At 41.4% G+C, this 24,773-nt stretch overlaps 1 protein-coding gene across 1 annotated transcript in view; it reads left to right on the forward strand.

Moving 5' to 3' along the window:
- The window catches only part of LOC128638440 (cytochrome P450 3A29), an 89,318-nt gene that overhangs the window by 38,015 nt on the left and 26,530 nt on the right, over window positions 1-24,773 (forward strand). The window contains exons 10-11 of the mRNA XM_053690391.1: window positions 18,550-18,710; window positions 18,801-19,027. Of these exons, the coding sequence (XP_053546366.1) occupies window positions 18,550-18,710; window positions 18,801-19,027 (388 nt within the window). The remainder of the gene's footprint in view (window positions 1-18,549; window positions 18,711-18,800; window positions 19,028-24,773) is intronic.

The following is a 24,773-nucleotide window of genomic DNA, read 5'->3' on the forward strand; positions in this document are numbered from 1 at the left end:
CAGATAGCGCAGCCTGCCAATTCCCTTTCTCCATAGATTTCTATACCGCATGCTAGAAAAACTTGTTTTGGCTTTGGTCTGAACTAGCATTGTTCTCCACTCAAAAGAAACCATTTAATATATGTACAGTATGGGCTAAATTACAAGTGGCATGCTAACGTTTGCAATATCAGGTTTTGCGTGTGTGTACATATGTATTAATGTGTTTTACTGTACATATTTCACATTCCAATGTTCTTCACATACAGAATAATGTAATTTTTATTCTTAAATACATATCTATATAAATACCTATACTTGTATATCTATTCCTATATAAATATAGGTATAGATATGTATTTTACATTAACATTATCACATATATAGGTATATTTAATAATACATTTTTTTTATGTGAAGAACATAGGAATGTAAAATATTCATAACGTGCTTAGATTACAAGTGGTGCAGTATTTCTATTTTTGCATAAGCAACAACACCAATAGCGTTAAGCTTTTAGCATGGAAAAACCTAACTTAAGTTTTTGAATGCGCGTGCATGTATTCCCTCATAAAGATCAATGTAGGAAAAAAAGTGGAAACCCCCCCCCCCCACCAGAGAACGCGTTTATGTGTGTGTACATATATATTAATGTTTTTATATGTGTATACAGTATATGTATTTGTGTGTTTATATGTGTATATATGACTGTAAATACATATATAAATAGAGAACAAACCATAAAAATGGTGATAGAGTGCGCCAAAAAATTCCAATGAAAATTTAAACCTAGGTGAAAAACTTGGTCTTGACTCTGTGTTGTAAAGAGTGAAAAAGTGTAGGCGAGTAAAATAATATGGAATGAAACGAAACAAAATGTGAGAAGAATGTAATTGAAGTGATATCAGTTACTGTTAGTATAGAGTGTGCTGTAAAACGTGTGAAATGTGACTGTGAATGGTGTTCTTTAGCTAAACCAAAAAATGTGGCAAATATATGGAATATCAATGCTTGCGTAGCAATAAAATATCATAAAAGTATCATTGGCAATACACACACACAATAAAGCAACAAAATAACAGAGTAAAAAACAATTGGTAAGAAAGTGCTTATCGTGAAAAGAAGTCCCAAATGGGTGCTGTGAGAAAATAACTTGAGCCGTCAAAGTCTCTGAAAATAAGATGAAGGTTCCTGCCACAATGAGAGTGTTCAAAGTGCAACAGGCAGCTAATCTTGAAGATGTCTGATCAAAACATATCTAAAAACATAATTTATGTAAGAACTTACCTGATAAATTAATTTCTTTCATATTAGCAAGAGTCCATGAGCTAGTGACGTATGGGATATACATTCCTACCAGGAGGGGCAAAGTTTCCCAAACCTCAAAATGCCTATAAATACACCCCTCACCACACCCACAATTCAGTTTAACGAATAGCCAAGAAGTGGGGTGATAAAAAAGTGCGAAAGCATATAAAATAAGGAATTGGAATAATTGTGCTTTATACAAAAATCATAACCACCACAAAAAAGGGTGGGCCTCATGGACTCTTGCTAATATGAAAGAAATGAATTTATCAGGTAAGTTCTTACATAAATTATGTTTTCTTTCATGTAATTAGCAAGAGTCCATGAGCTAGTGATGTATGGGATAATGATTACCCAAGATGTGGATCTTTCCACGCAAGAGTCACTAGAGAGGGAGGGATAAAATAAAGACAGCCAATTCCTGCTGAAAATAATCCACACCCAAAATAAAGTTTAATGAAAAACATAAGCAGAAGATTCAAACTGAAACCGCTGCCTGAAGTACTTTTCTACCAAAAACTGCTTCAGAAGAAGAAAATACATCAAAATGGTAGAATTTAGTAAAAGTATGCAAAGAGGACCAAGTTGCTGCTTTGCAAATCTGATCAATTGAAGCTTCATTCCTAAACGCCCAGGAAGTAGAGACTGACCTAGTAGAATGAGCTGTAATCCTTTGAGGCGGAGTTTTACCCGACTCAACATAGGCAAGATGAATTAAAGATTTCAACCAAGATGCTAAAGAAATGGCAGAAGCTTTCTGGCCTTTTCTAGAACCGGAAAAGATAACAAATAAACTAGAAGTCTTTCGGAAAGACTTAGTAGCTTCAACATAATATTTCAAAGCTCTAACAACATCCAAAGAATGTAACGATTTCTCCTTAGAATTCTTAGGATTAGGACATAATGAAGGAACCACAATTTCTCTACTAATGTTGTTGGAATTCACAACTTTAGGTAAAAATTCAAAAGAAGTTCGCAACACTGCCTTATCCTGATGAAAAATCAGAAAAGGAGACTCACAAGAAAGAGCAGATAATTCAGAAACTCTTCTGGCAGATGAGATTGCCAAAAGGAACAAAACTTTCCAAGAAAGTAATTTAATGTCCAATGAATGCATAGGTTCAAACGGAGGAGCTTGAAGAGCCCCTAGAACCAAATTCAAACTCCAAGGAGGAGAAATTGACTTAATGACAGGTTTTATACGAACCAAAGCTTGTACAAAACAATGAATATCAGGAAGATTAGCAATCTTTCTGTGAAAAAGAACAGAAAGAGCAGAGATTTGTCCTTTCAAGGAACTTGCGGACAAACCTTTATCTAAACCATCCTGAAGAAACTGTAAAATTCTCGGAATTCTAAAAGAATGCCAAGAAAAATGATGAGAAAGACACCAAGAAATATAAGTCTTCCAGACTCTATAATATATCTCTCTGGATACAGATTTACGAGCCTGTAACATAGTATTAATCACAGAGTCAGAGAAACCTCTTTGACTAAGAATCAAGCGTTCAATCTCCATACCTTTAAATTTAAGGATTTGAGATCCTGATGGAAAAAAGGACCTTGCGACAGAAGGTCTGGTCGTAGCGGAAGAGTCCACGGCTGGCAAGAGGCCATCCGGACAAGATCCGCATACCAAAACCTGTGAGGCCATGCCGGAGCTACCAGCAGAACAAACGAGCATTCCTTCAGAATCTTGGAGATTACTCTTGGAAGAAGAACTAGAGGCGGAAAGATATAAGCAGGATGATACTTCCAAGGAAGTGATAATGCATCCACTGCTTCCGCCTGAGGATCCCGGGATCTGGACAGATACCTGGGAAGTTTCTTGTTTAGATGAGACGCCATCAGATCTATTTCTGGGAGTTCCCACATTTGAACAATCTGAAGAAATACCTCTGGGTGAAGAGACCATTCGCCCGGATGCAACGTTTGGCGACTGAGATAATCCGCTTCCCAATTGTCTATACCTGGGATATGAACCGCAGAGATTAGACAGGAGCTGGATTCCGCCCAAACCAGAATTCGAGATACTTCTTTCATAGCCAGAGGACTGTGAGTCCCTCCTTGATGATTGATGTATGCCACAGTTGTGACATTGTCTGTCTGAAAACAAATGAACGATTCTCTCTTCAGAAGAGGCCAAGACTGAAGAGCTCTGAAAATTGCACGGAGTTCCAAAATATTGATCGGTAATCTCACCTCCTGAGATTCCCAAACTCCTTGTGCCGTCAGAGATCCCCACACAGCTCCCCAACCTGTGAGACTTGCATCTGTTGAAATTACAGTCCAGGTCGGAAGCACAAAAGAAGCCCCCTGAATTAAACGATGGTGATCTGTCCACCACGTTAGAGAGTGTCGTACAATCGGTTTTAAAGATATTGAGATATCTTTGTGTAATCCCTGCACCATTGATTCAGCATACAGAGCTGAAGAGGTCGCATGTGAAAACGAGCAAAGGGGATCGCGTCCGATGCAGCAGTCATAAGACCTAGAATTTCCATGCATAAGGCTACCGAAGGGAATGATTGTGACTGAAGGTTTCGACAAGCTGAAATCAATTTTAGACGTCTCTTGTCTGTTAAAGACAGAGTCATGGACACTGAATCTATCTGGAAACCCAGAAAAGTTACCCTTGTCTGAGGAATCAATGAACTTTTTGGTAAATTGATCCTCCAACCATGATCTTGAAGAAACAACACAAGTCGATTCGTATGAGATTCTGCTAAATGTAAAGACTGAGCAAGTACCAAGATATCGTCCAAATAAGGAAATACCACAATACCCTGTTCTCTGATTACAGACAGAAGGGCACCGAGAACCTTTGTAAAAATTCTTGGAGCTGTAGCTAGGCCAAACGGCAGAGCCACAAACTGGTAATGCTTGTCCAGAAAAGAGAATCTCAGGAACTGATAATGATCTGGATGAATCGGAATATGCAGATAAGCATCCTGTAAATCTATTGTGGACATATAATGCCCTTGCTGAACAAAAGGCAAGATAGTCCTTACAGTTACCATTTTGAACGTTGGTATCCTTACATAACGATTCAATATTTTTAGATCCAGAACTGGTCTGAAGGAATTCTCCTTCTTTGGTACAATGAAGAGATTTGAATAAAACCCCATCCCCTGTTCCAGAACTGGAACTGGCATAATTACTCCAGCCAACTCTAGATCTGAAACACAATTCAGAAATGCTTGAGCTTTCACTGGATTTACTGGGACACGGGAAAGAAAAAATCTCTTTGCAGGAGGTCTCATCTTGAAACCAATTCTGTACCCTTCTGAAACAATGTTCTGAATCCAAAGATTGTGAACAGAATTGATCCAAATTTCTTTGAAAAAACGTAACCTGCCCCTACCAGCTGAGCTGGAATGAGGGCCGCACCTTCATGTGGACTTAGAAGCAGGCTTTGCCTTTCTAGAAGGCTTGGATTTATTCCAGACTGGAGATGGTTTCCAAATTGAAACTGCTCCTGAGGATGAAGGATCAGGCTTTTGTTCTTTGTTGAAACGAAAGGAACGAAAACGATTATTAGCCCTGTTTTTACCCTTAGATTTTTTATCCTGTGGTAAAAAAGTTCCTTTCCCACCAGTAACAGTTGAGATAATGGAATCCAACTGAGAACCAAATAATTTGTTACCCTGGAAAGAAATGGAAAGTAGAGTTGATTTAGAAGCCATATCAGCATTCCAAGTTTTAAGCCATAAAGCTCTTCTAGCTAAAATAGCTAGAGACATAAACCTGACATCAACTCTGATAATATCAAAAAGGGCATCACAGATAAAATTATTAGCATGCTGAAGAAGAATAATAATATTATGAGAATCATGATCTGTTACTTGTTGTGCTAAAGTCTCCAACCAAAAAGTTGAAGCTGCAGCAACATCAGCCAAAGATATAGCAGGTCTAAGAAGATTACCTGAACACAGATAAGCTTTTCTTAGAAAGGATTCAATTTCCCTATCTAAAGGATCTTTAAACGAAGTACCATCTGACGTAGGAATAGTAGTACGTTTAGCAAGGGTAGAAATAGCCCCATCAACTTTAGGGATTTTGTCCCAAAATTCTAATCTGTCAGACGGCACAGGATATAATTGCTTAAAACATTTAGAAGGAGTAAATGAATTACCCAATTTATCCCATTCTCTGGAAATTACTTCAGAAATAGCATTAGGAACAGGAAAAACTTCTGGAATAACCACAGGAGATTTAAAGACCTTATCTAAACGTTTAGAATTAGTATCAACAGGACCAGAATCCTCTATTTCTAAAGCAATTAGTACTTCTTTAAGTAAAGAACGAATAAATTCCATTTTAAATAAATATGAAGATTTATCAGCATCAATCTCTGAGACAGAATCCTCTGAACCAGAAGAGTCATCAGAATCAGAATGATGATGTTCATTTAAAAATTCATCTGTAGAGAGAGAAGTTTTAAAAGATTTTTTATGTTTACTAGAAGGAGAAATAACAGACATAGCCTTCTTGATGGATTCAGAAACAAAATCTCTTATGTTATCAGGAACATTCTGCACCTTAGATGTTGAGGGAACTGCAACAGGCAATGGTACATTACTAAAGGAAATATTATCTGCTTTAACAAGTTTGTCATGACAATTAATACAAACAACAGCCGGAGGAATAGCTACCAAAAGTTTACAGCAGATACACTTAGCTTTGGTAGTTCCAGCACTAGACAGCGATTTTCCTGAAGTATGCAACGTGAGACATCTTGCAATATGTAAGAGAAAAAACAACATATAAAGCAAAATTGATCAAATTCCTTAAATGACAGTTTCAGGAATGGGAAAAATGCCAATAAACAAGCTTCTAGTAACCAGAAGCAAAGAAAAAATGAGACTGAAATAATGTGGAGACAAAAGCGACGCCCATATTTTTTGGCGCCAAATAATACGCCCACATTGTTTGGCGCCTAAATGCTTTTTGGCGCCAAAAATGACGCCACATCCGGAACGCCGACATTTTTGGCGCAAAAGAACGTCAAAAAATGACGCAACTTCCGGCGACACGTATGACGCCGGAAACAGAAAAGATTTTTTGCGCCAAAAAAGTCCGCGCCAAGAATGACGCAATAAAATGAAGCATTTTCAGCCCCCGCGAGCCTAACAGCCCACAGGGAAAAAAAGTCAAATTTTTAAGGTAAGAAAAAATGATTGATTCAAACGCATTATCCCAAATATGAAACTGACTGTCTGAAAATAAGGAATGTTGAACATTCTGAGTCAAGGCAAATAAATGTTTGAATACATATATTTAGAACTTTATAAATAAAGTGCCCAACCATAACTTAGAGTGTCACAGAAAATAAGATTTACTTACCCCAGGACACTCATCTACATGTTTGTAGAAAGCCAAACCAGTACTGAAACGAAAATCAGCAGAGGTAATGGTATATAAATAAGAGTATATCGTCGATCTGAAAAGGGAGGTAAGAGATGAATCTCTACGACCGATAACAGAGAACCTATGAAATAGACCCCGTAGAAGGAGATCACTGCATTCAAATAGGCAATACTCTCCTCGCATCCCTCTGACATTCACTGCACGCTGAGAGGAAAACCGGGCTCCAACTTGCTGCGGAGCGCATATCAACGTAGAATCTAGCACAAACTTACTTCACCACCTCCATAGGAGGCAAAGTTTGTAAAACTGAATTGTGGGTGTGGTGAGGGGTGTATTTATAGGCATTTTGAGGTTTGGGAAACTTTGCCCCTCCTGGTAGGAATGTATATCCCATACGTCACTAGCTCATGGACTCTTGCTAATTACATGAAAGAAAGTAGAACAAAAAAAAGACAGCGCCTCATAGTGCAAATAGGTTTCAAAAAAGGTGTGTAATCACGACAGAGAACATCTAATGTAGATATACTCACAAGAGCATTGGCACCCTTATACAAAGAGGTGCAAATGAGCAGGCTGACGTTTATTTAGCAGTCAGTACGTTGTACGGTTGATATCCAGATTTTCAACGATGCAGCTGTGGGCTCTCCTCCGCAATCTGAGGCAGAATCCTTTGGAGCCCTGCTGTGTGGAAAAAGACAGGCAAACCTTCCCTGCGCACAAACAAACAAACAAACACCCAGAGCCGGTGTTTGAAATGGACAGTCCTCAGTGAAACTTATCTGTCAGTGACAGAATAACTTGGCATGTGGATAAAAAAGCAGAGAGAAGTCAGGCTATGGTATAAAAGACTTAAAAAGATTTATTGCTTGAGCTTTAGACGCGTTTCTCGGCCGCAAGCTCCTGGCCGTTTCATCAAGTAAAGTGAATATTTTACTTGATGAAACGGCCAAGTGTGTTTGTCCATAAAAAGGGCCAAGTGTGTTTGTCCGAAGCTGTTATGCACAGTAGAGACAGCACGAGGACAAACACACCTGGCCTTAGAGTCCCTACCTGATCTGCTGTGCTGGCAGAAGGGGGCATGGCTGAGAGTGAAGGGGGCGTGGCTGAGAGTGAATGGGCGGGGCCGGCCACGCACGCGAGATAGAGAGGGGAGAGAGATAGAAAGAGGGGGAGAGAACACAAGAGATGGGAAGGAGCTAAATATAGGATAAGAGATAGCAAAAGAGAGGGGAAAGAGCAAAATAGAGGGGGAGAGAGAAAATAAGAGGGGGAAAGTGAGAGAGCAAAAGAGAGGGGAAGAGAGAGCGCAAAAGAAAAGGGGAAGGGAGAGAGAAAGGGGGGAGAGAGAGAGGGGGGGAGAGAGAGAGGGGGGGGAGAGAGAGAGAGCAGGGGAAGTTGGAGAGAGAGGGGGGGGAGATAGAGAGGGGGAGAGAGAGCAAAAGAGAGGGGGGAGAGAGAGCAAAAGAGAGGGGGGAGAGAGAGCGCAAAAGAGAGGGGGGAGAGAGAGCGCAAAAGAGAGGGGGGGAGGGAGAGCGCAAAAGAGAGGGGGGGGAGAGAGAGCGCAAAAGAGAGGGGGGGAGAGAGAGCGCAAAAGAGAGGGGGGGAGAGAGAGCGCAAAAGAGAGGGGGGGAGAGAGAGCGCAAAAGAGAGGGGGGGAGAGAGCGCATAAGAGAGGGGGAGAGAGCGCAAAAGAGAGGGGGAGAGAGCGCAAAAGAGAGGGGGAGAGAGCGCAAAAGAGAGGGGGAGAGAGCGCAAAAGAGAGGGGGAGAGAGCGCAAAAGAGAGGGGGAGAGAGCGCAAAAGAGAGTGGGAGAGAGCGCAAAAGAGGGGGAGAGAGCGCAAAAGAGAGGGGGGGGGAGAGAGCGCAAAAGAGAGGGGGAGAGAGCGCAAAAGAGAGGGGGAGAGAGAGAGCGCAAAAGAGAGGGGGAGAGAGAGAGCGCAAAAGAGAGGGGGGAGAGAGCGCAAAAGAGAGGGGGGAGAGAGCGCAAAAGAGAGGGGGAGAAGGAGAGAGCGCAAAAGAGAGTGGGAGAGAGAGAGAGCGCAAAAGAGAGGGAGAGAGAGAGAGCGCAAAATAGAGGGGGAGGGAGAGAGCACAAGGGGTTGGACCACTGTACTGCAAAAAAATGGCCCGTGTGAATGGGCTTTAGGACTAGTGTATATATATATTCAAGCAAGAAACAAAGTGGGAAGCATTTGCTAGTTATAGGAGCTACAACGGGTAAGACTGTGTCGTAAATATTCATCCTTTGGATTGCCAATACAGTTAGTGGTGCAGACCCTTGTACATAATATATAAAAAATTACTTCAGAGAGAAAGAAACAAGAAAATACTTGTTTCATAAAAGACAGGCACTGCATCTCCCACAAAGGATGTACAACAGAATAGTGTATCATATTACGTGGGCCAAACTAATGTAAATATACAAGTAACTTGCAAAAATAGCAAGGTTAATATATAGACAAAAACAGAATTTATGCTTACCTGATATATTTCTTTCTCTTGTGATGTATCGAGTCCACGGATTCATCCATACTTGTGGGATATTCTCCTTCCCAACAGGAAGTGGCAGAGAGAGCACCCACAGCAGAGCTGTCTATATAGCTCCTCCATTAGCTCCACCTCCCAGTCTTTCGACCGAAGGCTAGGAATAAAAAGGAGAAACTATAGGGTGCAGTGGTGACTGAAGTTTTTTAAATTAAAAATATACTACATGTCTTAAATAGACAGGGCGGGCCGTGGACTCGATACATCACAAGAGAGAGAAATTTATCAGGTAAGCATACATTCTGTTTTCTCTTGTAAGATGTATCGAGTCCACTGATTCATCCATACTTGTGGGATACCAATACCAAAGCTTTAGGACACGGATGAAGGGAGGGACAAGACAGGTACCTTAAACGGAAGGCACCACTGCTTGTAGAACCTTTCTCTCAAAAATAGCCTCTGAAGAAGCAAAAGTATAGAATTTGTAAAATTTGGAAAAAGTATGAAGTGAAGACCAAGTCGCCGCCTTACAAATCTGTTCAACAGAAGCCTCATTTTTAAAAGCCCATGTGGAAGCCACTGCTCTAGTAGAATGAGTAGTAATTCTTTCAGGAGGCTGCTGGCCAGCAGTCTCATAAGCCATACGGATGATGCTTTTCAGCCAAAAAGAAAGAGAGGTAGCCGCAGCCTTTTGACCTCTCCGCTTACCAGAATAGACAACAAACAATGAAGATGTTTGACGGAAATCTTTGGTTGTTTGTAAGTAGAACTTTAAAGCACGAACCACATCAAGATTGAATTGAAGAAGGATTAGGACACAGCGAAGGAACAACAATTTCCTGATTGATATTCCTATTAGAAACAACCTTAGGAAGGAATCCAGGTTTGGTACGTAAAACGACCTTATCTGCATGGAAAACAAGATAAGGTGAGTCACACTGTAAAGTAGATAACTCAGAAACTCTTCGAGCCGAAGAGATAGCTACTAAAAACAAAACTTTCCAAGATAGAAGCTTAATATCTAAGGGATGCATAGGTTCAAACTGAACCCCTTGAAGAACTTTAAGAACCAAGTTTAGGCTCCATGGCGGAGCAACAGGTTTAAATACAGGCTTGATCCTGACCAAGGCCTGACTAAATGCTTGAACATCTGGAACATCTGCCAGACGTTTGTGTAAAAGAATAGACAGAGCAGATATTTGTCCCTTTAAGGAACTAGCTGATAATCCTTTCTCCAATCCTTCTTGGAGAAAGGACAAAATTCTAGGAATCCTAATCTTACTCCATGAGTAACCCTTGGATTCACACCAACAAAGATATTTGCGCCAAATCTTATGATAGATTTTCCTGGTAACAGGCTTTCTAGCCCGAATCAGGGTATCAATGACTGACTCAGAGAAACCACTCTTTGATAGAATCAGGCGTTCAATCTCCAAGCAGTCAGACGCAGAGAAATTAGATTTGGATGCTTGAACGGACCTTGGATTAGAAGGTCCTGCCTCATTGGCAGAGTCCACGGTGGAACAGATGACATGTCCACCAGGTCTGCATACCAAGTCCTGCGTGGCCACGCAGGCGCTATCAGAATCACCAAAGTTCTCTCCTGCTTGATGCTGGCAACCAGACGTGGGAGGAGAGGAAACGGTGGAAATGCATAAGCCAGATTGAAGGACCAGGGCACTGCTAGAGCATCTATCAGTACCGCCTGGGGATCCCGGGACCTGGACCCGTAACGAGGAAGTTTGGCGTTCTGTCGGGACGCCATCAGATCCAATTCTGGTGTGCCCCATAGCTGAGTCAGCTGGGCAAATACCTCCGGATGGAGCTCCCACTCCCCCGGATGAAAAGTCCGACGACTTAGGAAATCCGCCTTCCAGTTCTCTACCCCTGGGATATGGAATGCTGAGAAATGGCAAGAGTGATCCTCCACCCATCGGACTATTTTGGTTACCTCCATCATCGCTAGAGAACTCCGTGTTCCTCCTTGATGATTGATATAGGCTACAGTCGTGATGTTGTCCGACTGAAATCTGATGAATTTGGCCGCAGCTAGCTGAGGCCACGCCTGAAGCGCATTGAATATCGCTCTCAGTTCTAGAATGTTTATCGGGAGGAGAGATTCCTCCCGAGACCATAAGCCCTGTGCTTTCAGGGATTTCCAGACTGCACCCCAGCCTAGCAGGCTGGCATCTGTCGTTACTATGAGCCACTCTGGCTTACGGAAACATATTCCCTGAGACAGGTGGTCCTGAGACAACCAACAGAGAAGAGAATCTCTGGTCTCTTGGTCCAGATGCAGTTGAGGAGATAAATCTGCATAATCCCCATTCCACTGTTTGAGCATGCATAGTTGCAGTGGTCTGAGGTGTAGGCGGGCATAAGGAACTATGTCCATTGCCGCTACCATGAGTCCGATTACCTCCATACCCTGAGCCACTGATGGCCGAGGAATGGAATGAAGAGCTCGGCAAGTGATTAAAAGTTTTGATTTTCTGACCTCAATCAGAAATATTTTCATTTCTACCGAGTCTATCAGAGTCCCTAGGAAGGAAACTCTTGTGAGAGGGACGAGAGAACTCTTTTTTTATGTTCACCTTCCACCCGTGAGATCTCAGAAAAGCCAACACGATGTCTGTGTGAGACTTGGCTAGCTGGAAAGTCGACGCCTGAATTAAGATGTCATCTAGATAAGGCGCCACTGCTATACCCCGCGTTCTTAGAACCGCCAAAAGAGACCCTAGCACCTTTGTGAAAAATCTGGGAGCCATGGCCAACCCGAAGGGAAGGGCCACAAACTGGTAATGCCTGTCCAGAAGGCTAATCTGAGGAATTGATGATGATCTCTGTGAATAGGGATGTGTAGATACGCATCCTTTAAATCCACGGTAGTCATATATTGACCCTCCTGGATCAGAGGAAGAATAGTCAGAATAGTCTCCATCCTGAAAGATGGTACTCTGAGGAATTTGTTTAGAATTTTGAGATCCAAGATTGGTCTGAAAGTTCCCTCTTTTTTGGGAACCACAAACAGGTTGGAGTAAAAACCTAGCCCTTGTTCCGCTCTTGGAACTGGGCGGATCACTCCCATGGTATGTATGTCTTCTTCACAGTGTAAGAACGCCTCTCTCTTTGTCTGGTTTGCAGACAATTGAGAAATGTGAAATCTCCCCCTTGGGGGGGGAGTCTTTGAAGTCCAGAAGATATCCTTGGGACACAATTTCTAAAGCCCTGGAATCGTGAACATCTCTTGCCCAAGCCTGAGCAAAGAGAGAGTGTCTGCCCCCTACTAGATCCGGTCCCGGATCGGGGGCTACCCTTTCATGCTGTCTTAGAGGCAGCAGCAGGCTTCTTGGCCTGTTTACCTTTGTTCCAAGCCTGGTTAGGTCTCCAGACTGATTTGGATTGGACAGAATTCCCCTCTTGCTTTGCTGCAGGGGAAGCTGAAGCGGGACCACCCTTGAAGTTCTAAAAGGAACGAAAATGATTTTGTTTGGTCCTCATCTTATTTGTTTTATCCTGAGGGAGGGCATGGCCTTTCCCTCCAGTGATGTCTGAAATAATTTCTTTCAATGCAGGCCCGAATAGGGTCTTTCCTTTGAAAGGGATGTTCAACAATTTAGATTTTGATGACACATCAGCAGACCAGGACTTAAGCCATAACGCCCTGCGTGCTAAAATGCCAAAACCTGAATTCTTTGCCGCTAATTTAGCCATTTGGAAAGCGGCATCTGTAATGAAAGAATTAGCCAACTTAAGGGCCTTAATTCTATCCATAATATCCTCTAATGGAGTCTCCACCTGAAAAGCCTCTTCTAGAGCCTCAAACCAGAAAGAAGCTGCAGTAGTTACAGGAACAATGCATGCAATAGGTTGGAGAAGAAAACCTTGATGAAAAAAATTTCATTTAGGAAACCCTCTAATTTTTTATCCATAGGATCTATGAAAGCACAACTGTCTTCTATAGGTATAGTTGTACGCTTAGCAAGAGTAGAAATAGCTCCCTCCACCTTAGGAACAGTCTGTCACGAGTCCTGTATGGTATCAGATATGGGAAACATTTTCTTAAAAACAGGAGGGGGAGCGAACGGAATACCTGGTCTATCCCACTCCTTAGTAACAATAGTCACAATCCTCTTAGGGACTGGAAAAACATCAGTGTAAACAGGAACCTCTAAGTATCTGTCCATTTTACACAATTTCTCTGGGACCACTATAGTGTCACAATCGTCTAGAGTAGCTAATACCTCCTTGAGCAATAAGAGGAGGTGTTCAAGCTTAAATTTAAAGGCCGTCATATCAGAATCTGTCTGAGGGAGCGTCTTTCCTGAATCAGAAATCTCTCCCTCAGATAACAAATCCCTTACCCCTACTTCAGAACATTGTGAGGGTATATCGGATACGGCTACTAAAGCGTCAGACGGCTCAGCATTTATTCTTAACCCAGAGCTGTCACGCTTTCCTTGTAAACCAGGCAGTTTAGAGAACCTCTGTGAGGGTGTTATTCATAACTGTGGCAATGTCTTGTAAAGTAAATGAATTAGACGCACTAGAGGTACTTGGCGTCACTTGTGCGGGCGTTACTGGTTGTGACACTTGGGGAGAGCTAGATGCTAAACCCTAATTTCCTTCTAACTGAGAATCATCTATTGCAATATTTTTAAGTGCTAAAATATGCTCTTTATAATTTATAGACATATCAGTGCAAGTGGGACACATTCTAAGAGGGGGTTCCACAATGGCTTCTAAACACATAGAACAAGGATTTTCCTTGGTGTCAGACATGTTAAACAGGCTAGTAATGTAACAAGCAAGCTGGAAAACACTTTAATCAAAGTAAATAACACTTTAAACAAAAACGGTACTGTGCCTTTAAGAGAAAAAAAGCTGCAAAACAGTGTAAAAAAGCAGTAAACACAACAAAAAATTTTCAGTAGCATCATAAAGCCTTAGTAACTTTGCACCGCTATGCAAATAAACAATTAACCCCTTAATGTAAAAACCGGATTGAAAAAACTTAAAAACCGGTAAAATAACATTCAGCACCTTGCCACAGCTCTGCTGTGGCGCCTACCTGCCCATTAGGAACGATTTGTGGGGAAAAAAACCTCTTTACAGCCCTCAAATACAGCAGGAATCTCTGGAGAAGTAGCTGGATGCTTCTGAGGTAAATAAAACTGTGCAACTGAAAATAGGCCCCTCCCACCTCACTCGATGTTATGGGGCCTAAAAGAAACACCACAGAGTGTTTCTTAAACTAGCCATGTGGGTTAATAACCCTTAAATAAGCCACAAAGACCCCTTAAAGTCCCTCAAAAAACTTTTTATTTGCATATTGAACCAAAACGTTTTTTCCTATCAGTGTCACCAGTAACTATGAGCCCTTTATGCAAGCTTGGATTCCTCTTTTACTGAATACAGCTTACCTTTCCCTCATGGGGATATAGCCAGCCTTTTCTAGAAATAACACAGTCTGTCTAGAAAAAAATAGACTGAACATACCTTAATGCAGTTTAGCCTGCAAACTGTTCCCCCAACTGAAGTTTTCCTGTACTCTTCAGCCCCTGTGAGAACAGCAGTGTATCTTAGTTACAAAATGCTAAGATCATCATCCTCCTTGCAGAAATCTTCATCCGTCTTCTGCCAGAGAGTAAATAGTACACACCGGTACCATTTAAAATAACAAACTTTTGCTTGAGAAAATAAAAACTAACATTTTTGTCACCACACTCACTTTGCCCTTCCTAGCAGTTAAGCAGGCAAAGAGAATGACTGGGGGGGGTGGAGCTAAGGGAGGAGCTATATAGACAGCTCTGCTGTGGGTGCTCTTTCTGTCACTTCCTGTTGGGAAGTAAAATATCCCACAAGTATGGATGAATCCGTGGACTCGATACATCTTACAAGAGAAAATAACAATAAATCTGACCGGTCAGGGTGAACCAAGGTACCTGTATACACAAACACATGCAGTAAAAATCATAGGTTAAGTAGAGATGTATTCTAGATAACTACACCCAACTGCACACAGAATCCTAACAATGTATTGTGGAGGTATGGCCTGGGCAGGTAAACGAAAGTGGGATCTAATTTATTGGAAATACTCTCTTATTAAAGATGAAACGCATGTAGCTATATATAACATTAGAATAACACTGTGAATGCAGCATACAAATGATCAAAGCATGAAAAATGGCAATAGAAATATGATAGAATGGTGGTCCAAACAACTACACCGAGCTGCGCACAGAACCCCTGAAAATACATGAGGTATAACCTGGGCAGGTAATATGATGTGAGATCTAAGTTATTGGACCATACACCCTAGACAAGACAGTTGAATTACGTGGTCAAGAAACAACAAAAATGCACAAGTAGTTAATAAGCTCTTGCATAGAAAAGCGAGCGTTGTTAGTGAGGAAAATCCAGTGGACGTATAGAGCAAGTTCCGTGCACTTAGTCGTGCAAGAAAAGCCTACCTGACACACAAAAAACTTACTTCTAGTGAAGTTTACCCTCGAGCTTGCCACTTGTAATATAGCCACTAGACCTACTGTACTCTGTGCTGTTATCATGTTCCTCATTGCTCCTACTGTACCCTGTGCTGGTATCACCTCCTCACTACACCTACTGTACCCTGTGCTGGTATCACCTCCTCACTACACCTACTGTACCCTGTGCTGGTATCACCTCCTTACTACACCTACTGTACCCTGTGCTGGTATCACCTCCTTACTACACCTACTGTACCCTGTGCTGGTATCACCTCCTCACTACACCTACTGTACCCTGTGCTGGTATCACCTCCTCACTACACCTACTGTACCCTGTGCTGGTATCATATTCCTCACTACACCTACTGTACCCTGTGCTGGTATCATTTCCTCATTACACCTACTGTACTCCATGCTGGTATCACCTCCTCACTACACCTACTGTACCCTGTGCTGGTATCACCTCCTCACTACACCTACTGTACCCTGTGCTGGTATCACCTCCTCACTACACCTACTGTACCCTGTGCTGGTATCATATTCCTCACTACACCTACTGTACCCTGTGCTGGTATCAAGTTCCTCACTACACCTACTGTACCCTGTGCTGGTATCACCTCCTCACTATACCTACTGTACCCTGTGCTGGTATCACCTCCTCACTATACCTACTGTACCCTGTGCTGGTATCACCTCCTCACTATACCTACTGTACCCTGTGCTGGTATCACCTCCTCACTATACCTACTGTACCCTGTACTGGTATCACCTCCTCCTCACTACACCTACTGTACTGGTATCACCTCCTCACTACACCTACTGTACCCTGTACTGGTATCACCTCCTCCTCACTACACCTACTGTACCCTGTGCTGGTATCACCTCCTCCTCACTACACCTACTGTACCCTGTGCTGGTATCACCTCCTCCTCACTACACCTACTGTACTGGTATCACCTCCTTCTCACTACACCTACTGTTCCCTGTACTGGTATCACCTCCTCACTACACCTACTGTACCCTGTGCTGGTATCACATTCTTCACTACACCTACTGTACTGGTATCACCTCCTCACTACACCTACTGTACCCTGTGCTGGTATCATCTCCTCACTACACCTACTGTACCCTGTGCTGGTATCACCTCCTCACTACACCTACTGTACCCTGTGCTGGTATCACCTCCTCACTACACCTACTGTACCCTGTGCTGGTATCACCTCCTCACTACACCTACTGTACCCTGTGCTGGTATCACCTCCTCACTACACCTACTGTACCCTGTGCTAGTATCAAGTTCCTCACTACACCTACTGTACCCTGTGCTGGTATCATCTCCTCACTACACCTACTGTACCCTGTGCTGGTATCAAATTCCTCACTACACCTACTGTACCCTGTGCTGGTATCATCTCCTCACTACACCTACTGTACTCTGTGCTGGTATCATCTCCTCACTACACCTACTGTACCCTGTGCTGGTATCACCTCCTCACTATACCTACTGTACCCTGTGCTGGTATCACCTCCTCACTACACCTACTGTACCCCGTGCTGGTATCACCTCCTCACTACACCTACTGTACCCCGTGCTGGTATCACCTTCTCACTACACCTGCTGTACCCTGTGCTGGTATCAAGTTCCTCACTATACCTACTGTACCCTGTGCTGGTATCATCTCCTCACTACACCTACTGTACCCTTTGATGGCATCACCTCCTCACTAAACCTACTGTACCCTGTGCTGGTATCAAGTTCCTCACTATACCTACTGTACCCTGTGCTGGTATCAAGTTCCTCACTATACCTACTGTACTCTGTGCTGGTATCATCTCCGCACTACACCTACTGTACCCTGTGCTGGTATCACGTTCCTCACTACACCTACTGTACCTTGTGCTGGTATTATCTCCTCACTACACCTACTGTACCCTGTGCTGGTATCACCTCCTCAGTACACCTACTGTACCCTGTGCTGGTATCACGTTCCTCACTACACCTACTGTACCCTGTGCTGGTATCATGTTCCTCACTACACCTACTGTACCCTGTGCTGGTATAACCTCCTCACTACACCTACTGTACCCTGTGCTGGTATCAAGTTCCTCACTATACCTACTGTACCCTGTGCTGGTATCAAGTTCCTCACTATACCTACTGTACCCTTTGATGGTATCACCTCCTCACTAAACCTACTGTACCCTGTGCTGGTATCAAGTTCCTCACTATACCTACTGTACCCTGTGCTGGTATCAAGTTCCTCACTATACCTACTGTACTCTGTGCTGGTATCATCTCCTCACTACACCTACTGTACCCTGTGCTGGTATCACGTTCCTCACTACACCTACTGTACCCTGTGCTGGTATCACCTCCTCAGTACACCTACTGTACCCTGTGCTGGTATCACGTTCCTCACTACACCTACTGTACCCTGTGCTGGTATCATGTTCCTCACTACACCTACTGTACCATGTGCTGGTATAACCTCCTCACTACACCTACTGTACCCTGTGCTGGTATCACGTTCCTCACTACACCTACTGTACCCTGTGCTGGTATCATGTTCCTCACTACACCTACTGTACCCTGTGCTGGTATTATCTCCTCACTACACCTACTGTACCCTGTTCTGGTATCACCTCCTCAGTACACCTACTGTACCCTGTGCTGGTATCATGTTCCTCACTACAGCTACTGTACCCTGTGCTGGTATCACGCTCCTTACTACCCCTACTGTACCCTGTGTGGGATTTGTTTCCCTTATTCTTTATTTTATAACCACTGTGTGTTCACTTAATAAACCACAAAATATTCCATAGTTCTGTAGTGTATGAATATCACAAGCAATCCCTTGTATAATACATAATCACTCACACATGGTATATAGGGCAATTCTCACACCCAGTTCTTCTGCAGTGCTCACAGACACTGAGATTATGGCCCAGTCTCTAGTCTTTCTTCTGGCCGGATACGAGACAACCAGCACTGCTCTGATGTTTCTAGCGTACAATCTAGCAACGCATCCTGATGTGCAAAACAAAGTGCAGGAGGAGATTGAAACATTGCTGCCCAACAAGGTGAGAATGTGAAGCAATATCTGTGTGTCCAGCAGAGGACATGGTGCAGTTAATACTAACTATTGCTTTTGGTTACACCGCTGTCCGCAGGCTCCACCCACATACAACGCCGTGATGCAGATGGAATATCTGGAGATGGTGGTTAATGAGAGTTTAAGGCTCTATCCTGCAGCTGGAAGAATTGAAAGAGTTTGTAAGAAAACCACAGAAATAAATGGAGTGACCATCCCGTCAGGAGTAGTGACCATGATCCCAGTCTACGTGTTGCATCGCAATCCAGAGATCTGGCCAGAACCTGAAGAATTCCGACCAGAAAGGTACAGAGGCTAAGGAACTGACTGAATATCTATAATAGTTAGTTTCAAATTTTTAGGGGCTAAGGCTCTCATGATCAAACGTGGTGAGATATTCAAGATGGATCTGATGCAATGACGCACAAAACAGCGAAATATTCCAAAGGGCTGACAGTTCTGTTTATAGACAGAGAGGTGTTTTACCGTACATTTCACTGGCTGGTGATGCTTATATGCCAATGTGAAACACCTTATTGTGCAGTAATTTTTTAAATATTATTTTATGCTATAAATTAAATAATGATACATACAGTAATAAATTGATAAAAATAAGTGCATAGCAGTTAGCAACATCAACTAGGGTTCTGGAGAAGACAACAGCTGGACAGAAAAAGAAATTGTGGGACTGAAAGAAAGCAGAGAGTGTTGACATTATTATGAGGAAATAGCAGACATGGAAACATTATTTTATAATTATCAACTCTCTTCTATCTCCACCCCCTCCTCTCTTCAATTTCTCTTTTTACCGCCTTCTTCTTTCTCAGGTCATATCTTCTCTTTACACTCTCTCACCTCTCTTAACTCTTTTTTTTTTTCTCCACTTTCCCTCTTCATCACAAATCTCTCTCTGCCCCTGTTTACCTTCTCGAAAGTGACCGTTTAAGCACTAAACGGGTCCCTATAGCCCTAGAGGAATAACATATCCTTGCCCTTTTATGGATGTATAATATCATTTTAGATAATATTTGTAAATATTCACTCACCACTGTTAAATTTCCACTCGCCATTGGCTAGTGAGCTAGGGGAAATTGTGAGCCCTGGTATAATCTTACTGTACAGTAGTGAATTAAACATATCAATAATACACCTATAGCAGCTGGGGCATGTGGGTATACGATAGATGTATATACATTGTTTACTGTATATGTATAGTATAATGTAGCAATATGGATGTAGACTATAAACGTGATTGTACTAATCTTCTAATGTGTCCATAGGCGCGTATTTTTACTCTTAACATTGCTATTGCGCTTTCTCAATATTCAGATTTACATTATATTGAGAACGCGCAATTGCAATATTCATACTTTACAATATTGCAAGATCATGTTTTACTTACAATTTTGCGATCGTTCTGTAGCAAACATGTTCTGTATTAATATATATCTATAGATAAAACAGGATTGGGCAATCGCAATATTGTGAATATTATGTTATTATATTATGAATATTGCAATCGCGAATGCACATTGTCAATATAATGTAAATCTGAATATTGAGAACGCCCAATAGCAGTCTTAAAATGAGTAAAAATACACGCTTAAGGACACAATAGAATATGCGTGGAAACAGTAAGCTTCATTGCACTTATCATCTAACATTATACTATACAATCCCCCAGATCCTATAACTTTAATAGAATTTTTTTTTGTCTTTATTAAAAAATCGATCGCAAAAAAGACGAATATATAGTTGTGCTGAGGGCGTCTCATGGTGACCTGTATTTAAATGGGGAAACATTGCCGTGGATTTTTAATATTCAAAGCCCTGTCCTCCTTAGCTAGACCTTTTCATATCAATCTTGTCTGCCTTTTATTGGTGATATTTCCCAGTGACAAATCTAGTGAACGTACAGTGAAACTAAATATACATATACATAATTTGTATTACGTGTCCCTTCAATTCCGATTGGCTGATAGGATTCTATCAGCCAATCGGAATTAAGGTAGGAAAAATCTGATTGGCTGATTGAATCAGCCAATCAGATTCAAGTTCAATCCGATTGTCTGATCCAATCAGCCAATCAGATTGAGCTTGCATTCTATTGGCTGATCGAAACAGCCAATAGAATGCGTGCTCAATCTGGCTGATTGGATAAGCCAATCGGATTGAACTTGAATCTGATTGGCTGATTCAATAATCCAATCAGATTTTTCCTACCTTAATTCCATTTGGATTAGTGTTGGGTTATTTTAAGGGGGGTTTGGGTTAGATTAGGAGTATGTGGGTGGTGGGTTTTAATGTTGGGGGAGTTGTATTTTTCTTTTACAGGCAAAAAAGCTGAATTCTTTGGGGCATGCCCCACAAATGGCCCTTTTAAGGGCTGGTAAGGTAAAAGAGCTTTGAACTTTTTTAATTTAGAATAGGGTAGGGCATTTTTTTATTTTGGGGGGGTTTGTTATTTTATTAGGGGGCTTAGATTAGGTGTAAGTAGCTTAAAATTGTTGTAATATTTTTAAAATGTTTGTAACTTCTTTAGTTTATGTAATTGTAATTAATTGTAGTTATTTGTAGTTAATTTATTTAATTAATTTAATGATAGTGTAGTGTTAGGTTTAATTGTAACTTAGGTTAGGATTTATTTTAGAGGTAATTTTGTATTTCTTTTAGCTAGGTAGTTATTAAATAGTTAATAACTATTTAATAACTATTCTAACTAGCTAAAATAAATACAAAGTTACCTGTAAAATAAAAATAAATCCTAAAATAGCTACAATATAATTATTATTTATATTGTAGCTATATTAGGGTTTATTTTAAAGGTAAGTATTTAGTTTTAAATAGGGTTAATTTAGTTCATAATAGAAATATTATTTAGATTTATTTAATTAATATTAAGTTAGGGGGGTGTTAGGGTTAGTGTTAGACTTAGGTTTAGGGGTTAATAAATTTATTACAGTGGCGGCGGTGTAGTGGGGGGCAGGATAGGGGTTAATAAATTTATTATAGGTGGCGACGGTGTAGGGGGGGCAGGTTAGGGGTTACTAAATTTAATATAGGTTGTGGCAGGGTCCGGGAGCGGCGGTTTAGGGGTTAAACTATTTATTTAGTTGCGGCGAGGTGCGGGATCAGCAGGATAGGGGTTAATAACTTTATTATAGAGGGCGACGGTATAGGGGGGCAGGATAGGGGTTAATAGGTATAATGTAGGTGGCAGCGGTGTCCGGGAGCGGCGGTTTAGGGGTTAATACATTTATCAGAGTTGCGGCAGGGTCTAGGAGCGGCGGTTTAGGGGTTAATACATTTATCAGAGTTGCGGCAGGGTCTAGGAGCGGCGGTTTAGGGGTTAATAACTTTATTTAGTTGCGGGGGGCTCCGGGGGTGCCGGTATAGGGGGTAGAACAATGTAGTTTAGTGTGAGTGCTTAGTGACAGGCTAGCAATAAAGTTGGGAAAAAGCCGAAGAGCAGCGAGATCGGATGAGTGATAACTCTTACAGTCCGCTGCTCATCGCCCCGTACTTGGTGCGCGGCTTTTTGACAGCTTTATTTGATATCTTAGGCAAAATTTTTCAGGTCCGCGGCGGCGATGTGAGGCGAGCTTAGGTGGGCGTATTGGGCCGGCAAAGGCAGGAAAGTTGACACGTTGATAACTACCCCCCATGGTAATTTATTACAGCATAGAAGTTTGGACCCCATAAAGGTCAGCTTTCTGCAAATTGTTCATTAGTGGGACTCTATAGTAGGTTCACAGACATTATTTCTGATAATCAAAATGTTTCTACATGTTTTTCACATGTAGAATGTTCTGTATAGTTTTTCATAGTATAGTTCCTCTTAAATGTACGTACCGCAAGTGTCATTATTTGAGTTGTTTATAAATGTCAGACAAAGGTCCAATAGTGGCCCTATCACTAGTCCATTTGCCCTCCTTTGAACTTTGAGTTTTCTGGAGCCACCCGTGGTCCTGGCAGACATAGGAGGTGCGACCGAGTAGTACAGGTCCAAAAGTGGCCTGTTTCACTTAAAAACCCTCAGCTTAGAGAGTTTAGATAATTGAGGTCCAAAAGTAGCCTATGCTGCTCTTGAGGGGAAAAAAAAGAGAGGGTGGTTTAGGGGTTTTCTCCCCAAATATTTCACGATTGTTTCATTTTTTTTTTTTACAGCTTGACAAATTAATATCAGGTAGATTACGAGTTATGCGCGCTATATGAAAATTAATGAACGCAACATAAGTTGCGTTACTGAATCCCCTATAGCGCAGCGATTACAAGTTTTTAAAAACCCGGCTTGTGCGTGCGATATGGTGCTTTTAAGCTCCATACCGCACCGAAAACAAGCGCTGTTTTGACGTCCTTGTGTACGCTTTCCCCATAGAGATCAATAGGGAGAGCGGGTCAGAAAAATCTAACACCTGCGATCGCGGAAAGAAAAGCTCCGTAACGGAACCCCATTTATGTCTATCGGGAAAAAAAAACTAACGTTTAAGCATAACACCTGAATATAAACTCCACGTCTAAACACCCCTAATCTGCCCCCAACCGACATCGCCAGCACCTGCATAATGTTATTAACCCCTAATCTGCCACCCCTGATATCGCCGCCACCTAAATAAAATGATTAAACCCTATTCCGCTGCTCCCCGACATTGCAGCAACTAAATAAATTTATTAACCCCTAAACCTCTGGCCTCCCACATCACTACCTTTAAATAAATCTATTAACCCCAAACCGCCAGCCCCCCACATCACAACAACCTAAATTAAACTATATTAACCCTTAAACCTAACCCTAACGTAAACCTAACCCTTATGTAACCCTAACCCTAACTTTAACATAATTAAAATAGAGCTAAATTAGAGTTACAATTATTAACTAAATAATTCATATTTAAAACTAAATACCTGTGAAATAAAACCTAAGCTTGCTACAATATAACTAATAGTTATATTGTAGCTAGCTTAGGTTTTAATTTATTTCAGAGGTAAGTTTGTATTTATTTTAACTAGGTAGACTAGTTAGTAAATAGTTATTAACTATTTACTAACTACATAGCTAAAATATACAAACTTATCTGTGAAATAAAACCTAAGCTGCCTTACACTAAAACCTACCATTACAAAAAATAAAAAACACTAAAATTACTAAAAATAAAAAAAAACTGCCATTACAAAAAATAACAAACAAAATTATATAAAACAATAAAAATTATTCCTATTCTAATACTCTTTAAAAAAAAAAAAACACCCCAAAATAAAAAAGCCTAATCTAGAATAAACTACCAAGGGCCCTTAAAAGGGCCTTTTGTAGGGCATTGCCCTAAAGTTAACAGCTCTTTTGCTACAAAACAAACACCCCCTAACAGTATACAAACCCCCACCCGCCAAACCCACAAAATAAAAATAAAGTAAAACTAAGCTAACCATTGCCCTGAAAACGGCATTTGTTTGGGCATTGCCCTTAAAAGGGCATTCAGCTCTTTTGTGAAATGCCCAAGCCCTAATCTAAAAATAAAAACCCACCCAGAACAAAAAAAATACATTACATAAAATAACAAACAAGTTAACAAAAATAAAAATTATTCCTATTCTAATACCCATTTAAAAAAACACCCCAAAATAAAAAACCTAATCTAGAATAAACTACCAATAGCCCTTAAAAGGGCCTTTTGTAGGGCATTGCCCTAAGTTAAACAGCTCTTTTACCTATATAAAAGACCCACTAACCTTACAAACCCCCACCCTCCAAACCACAAAATAAAAAAAAAACTATCTAAAAAAGCCTAAGCTAACCATTGCCCTGAAAAGGCCACTTGGATTGGCATTACCCTTAAAAGGGCATTTAGCTCTTTTACAAGCCCAAACCCTAAACTAAAAAAAAAAAAAAAAACACACCCCAAAAAACCTTAAAAAGAGCCACTTACAGTTTTTGAAGTCCCGTTTGTACGATCTTCATCCAGGCGGCGAAGTCCTCATCCAGGGGGCGAGAAGTCTTCATCCAGGCAGCCTCTTTGAATCAGCCAATAGGAATTAGAGCTGCTAAAATCCTATT

Source organism: Bombina bombina, chromosome 8, assembly GCF_027579735.1.
Source record: "Bombina bombina isolate aBomBom1 chromosome 8, aBomBom1.pri, whole genome shotgun sequence".
Taxonomy (NCBI): Eukaryota; Metazoa; Chordata; class Amphibia; order Anura; family Bombinatoridae; genus Bombina; species Bombina bombina.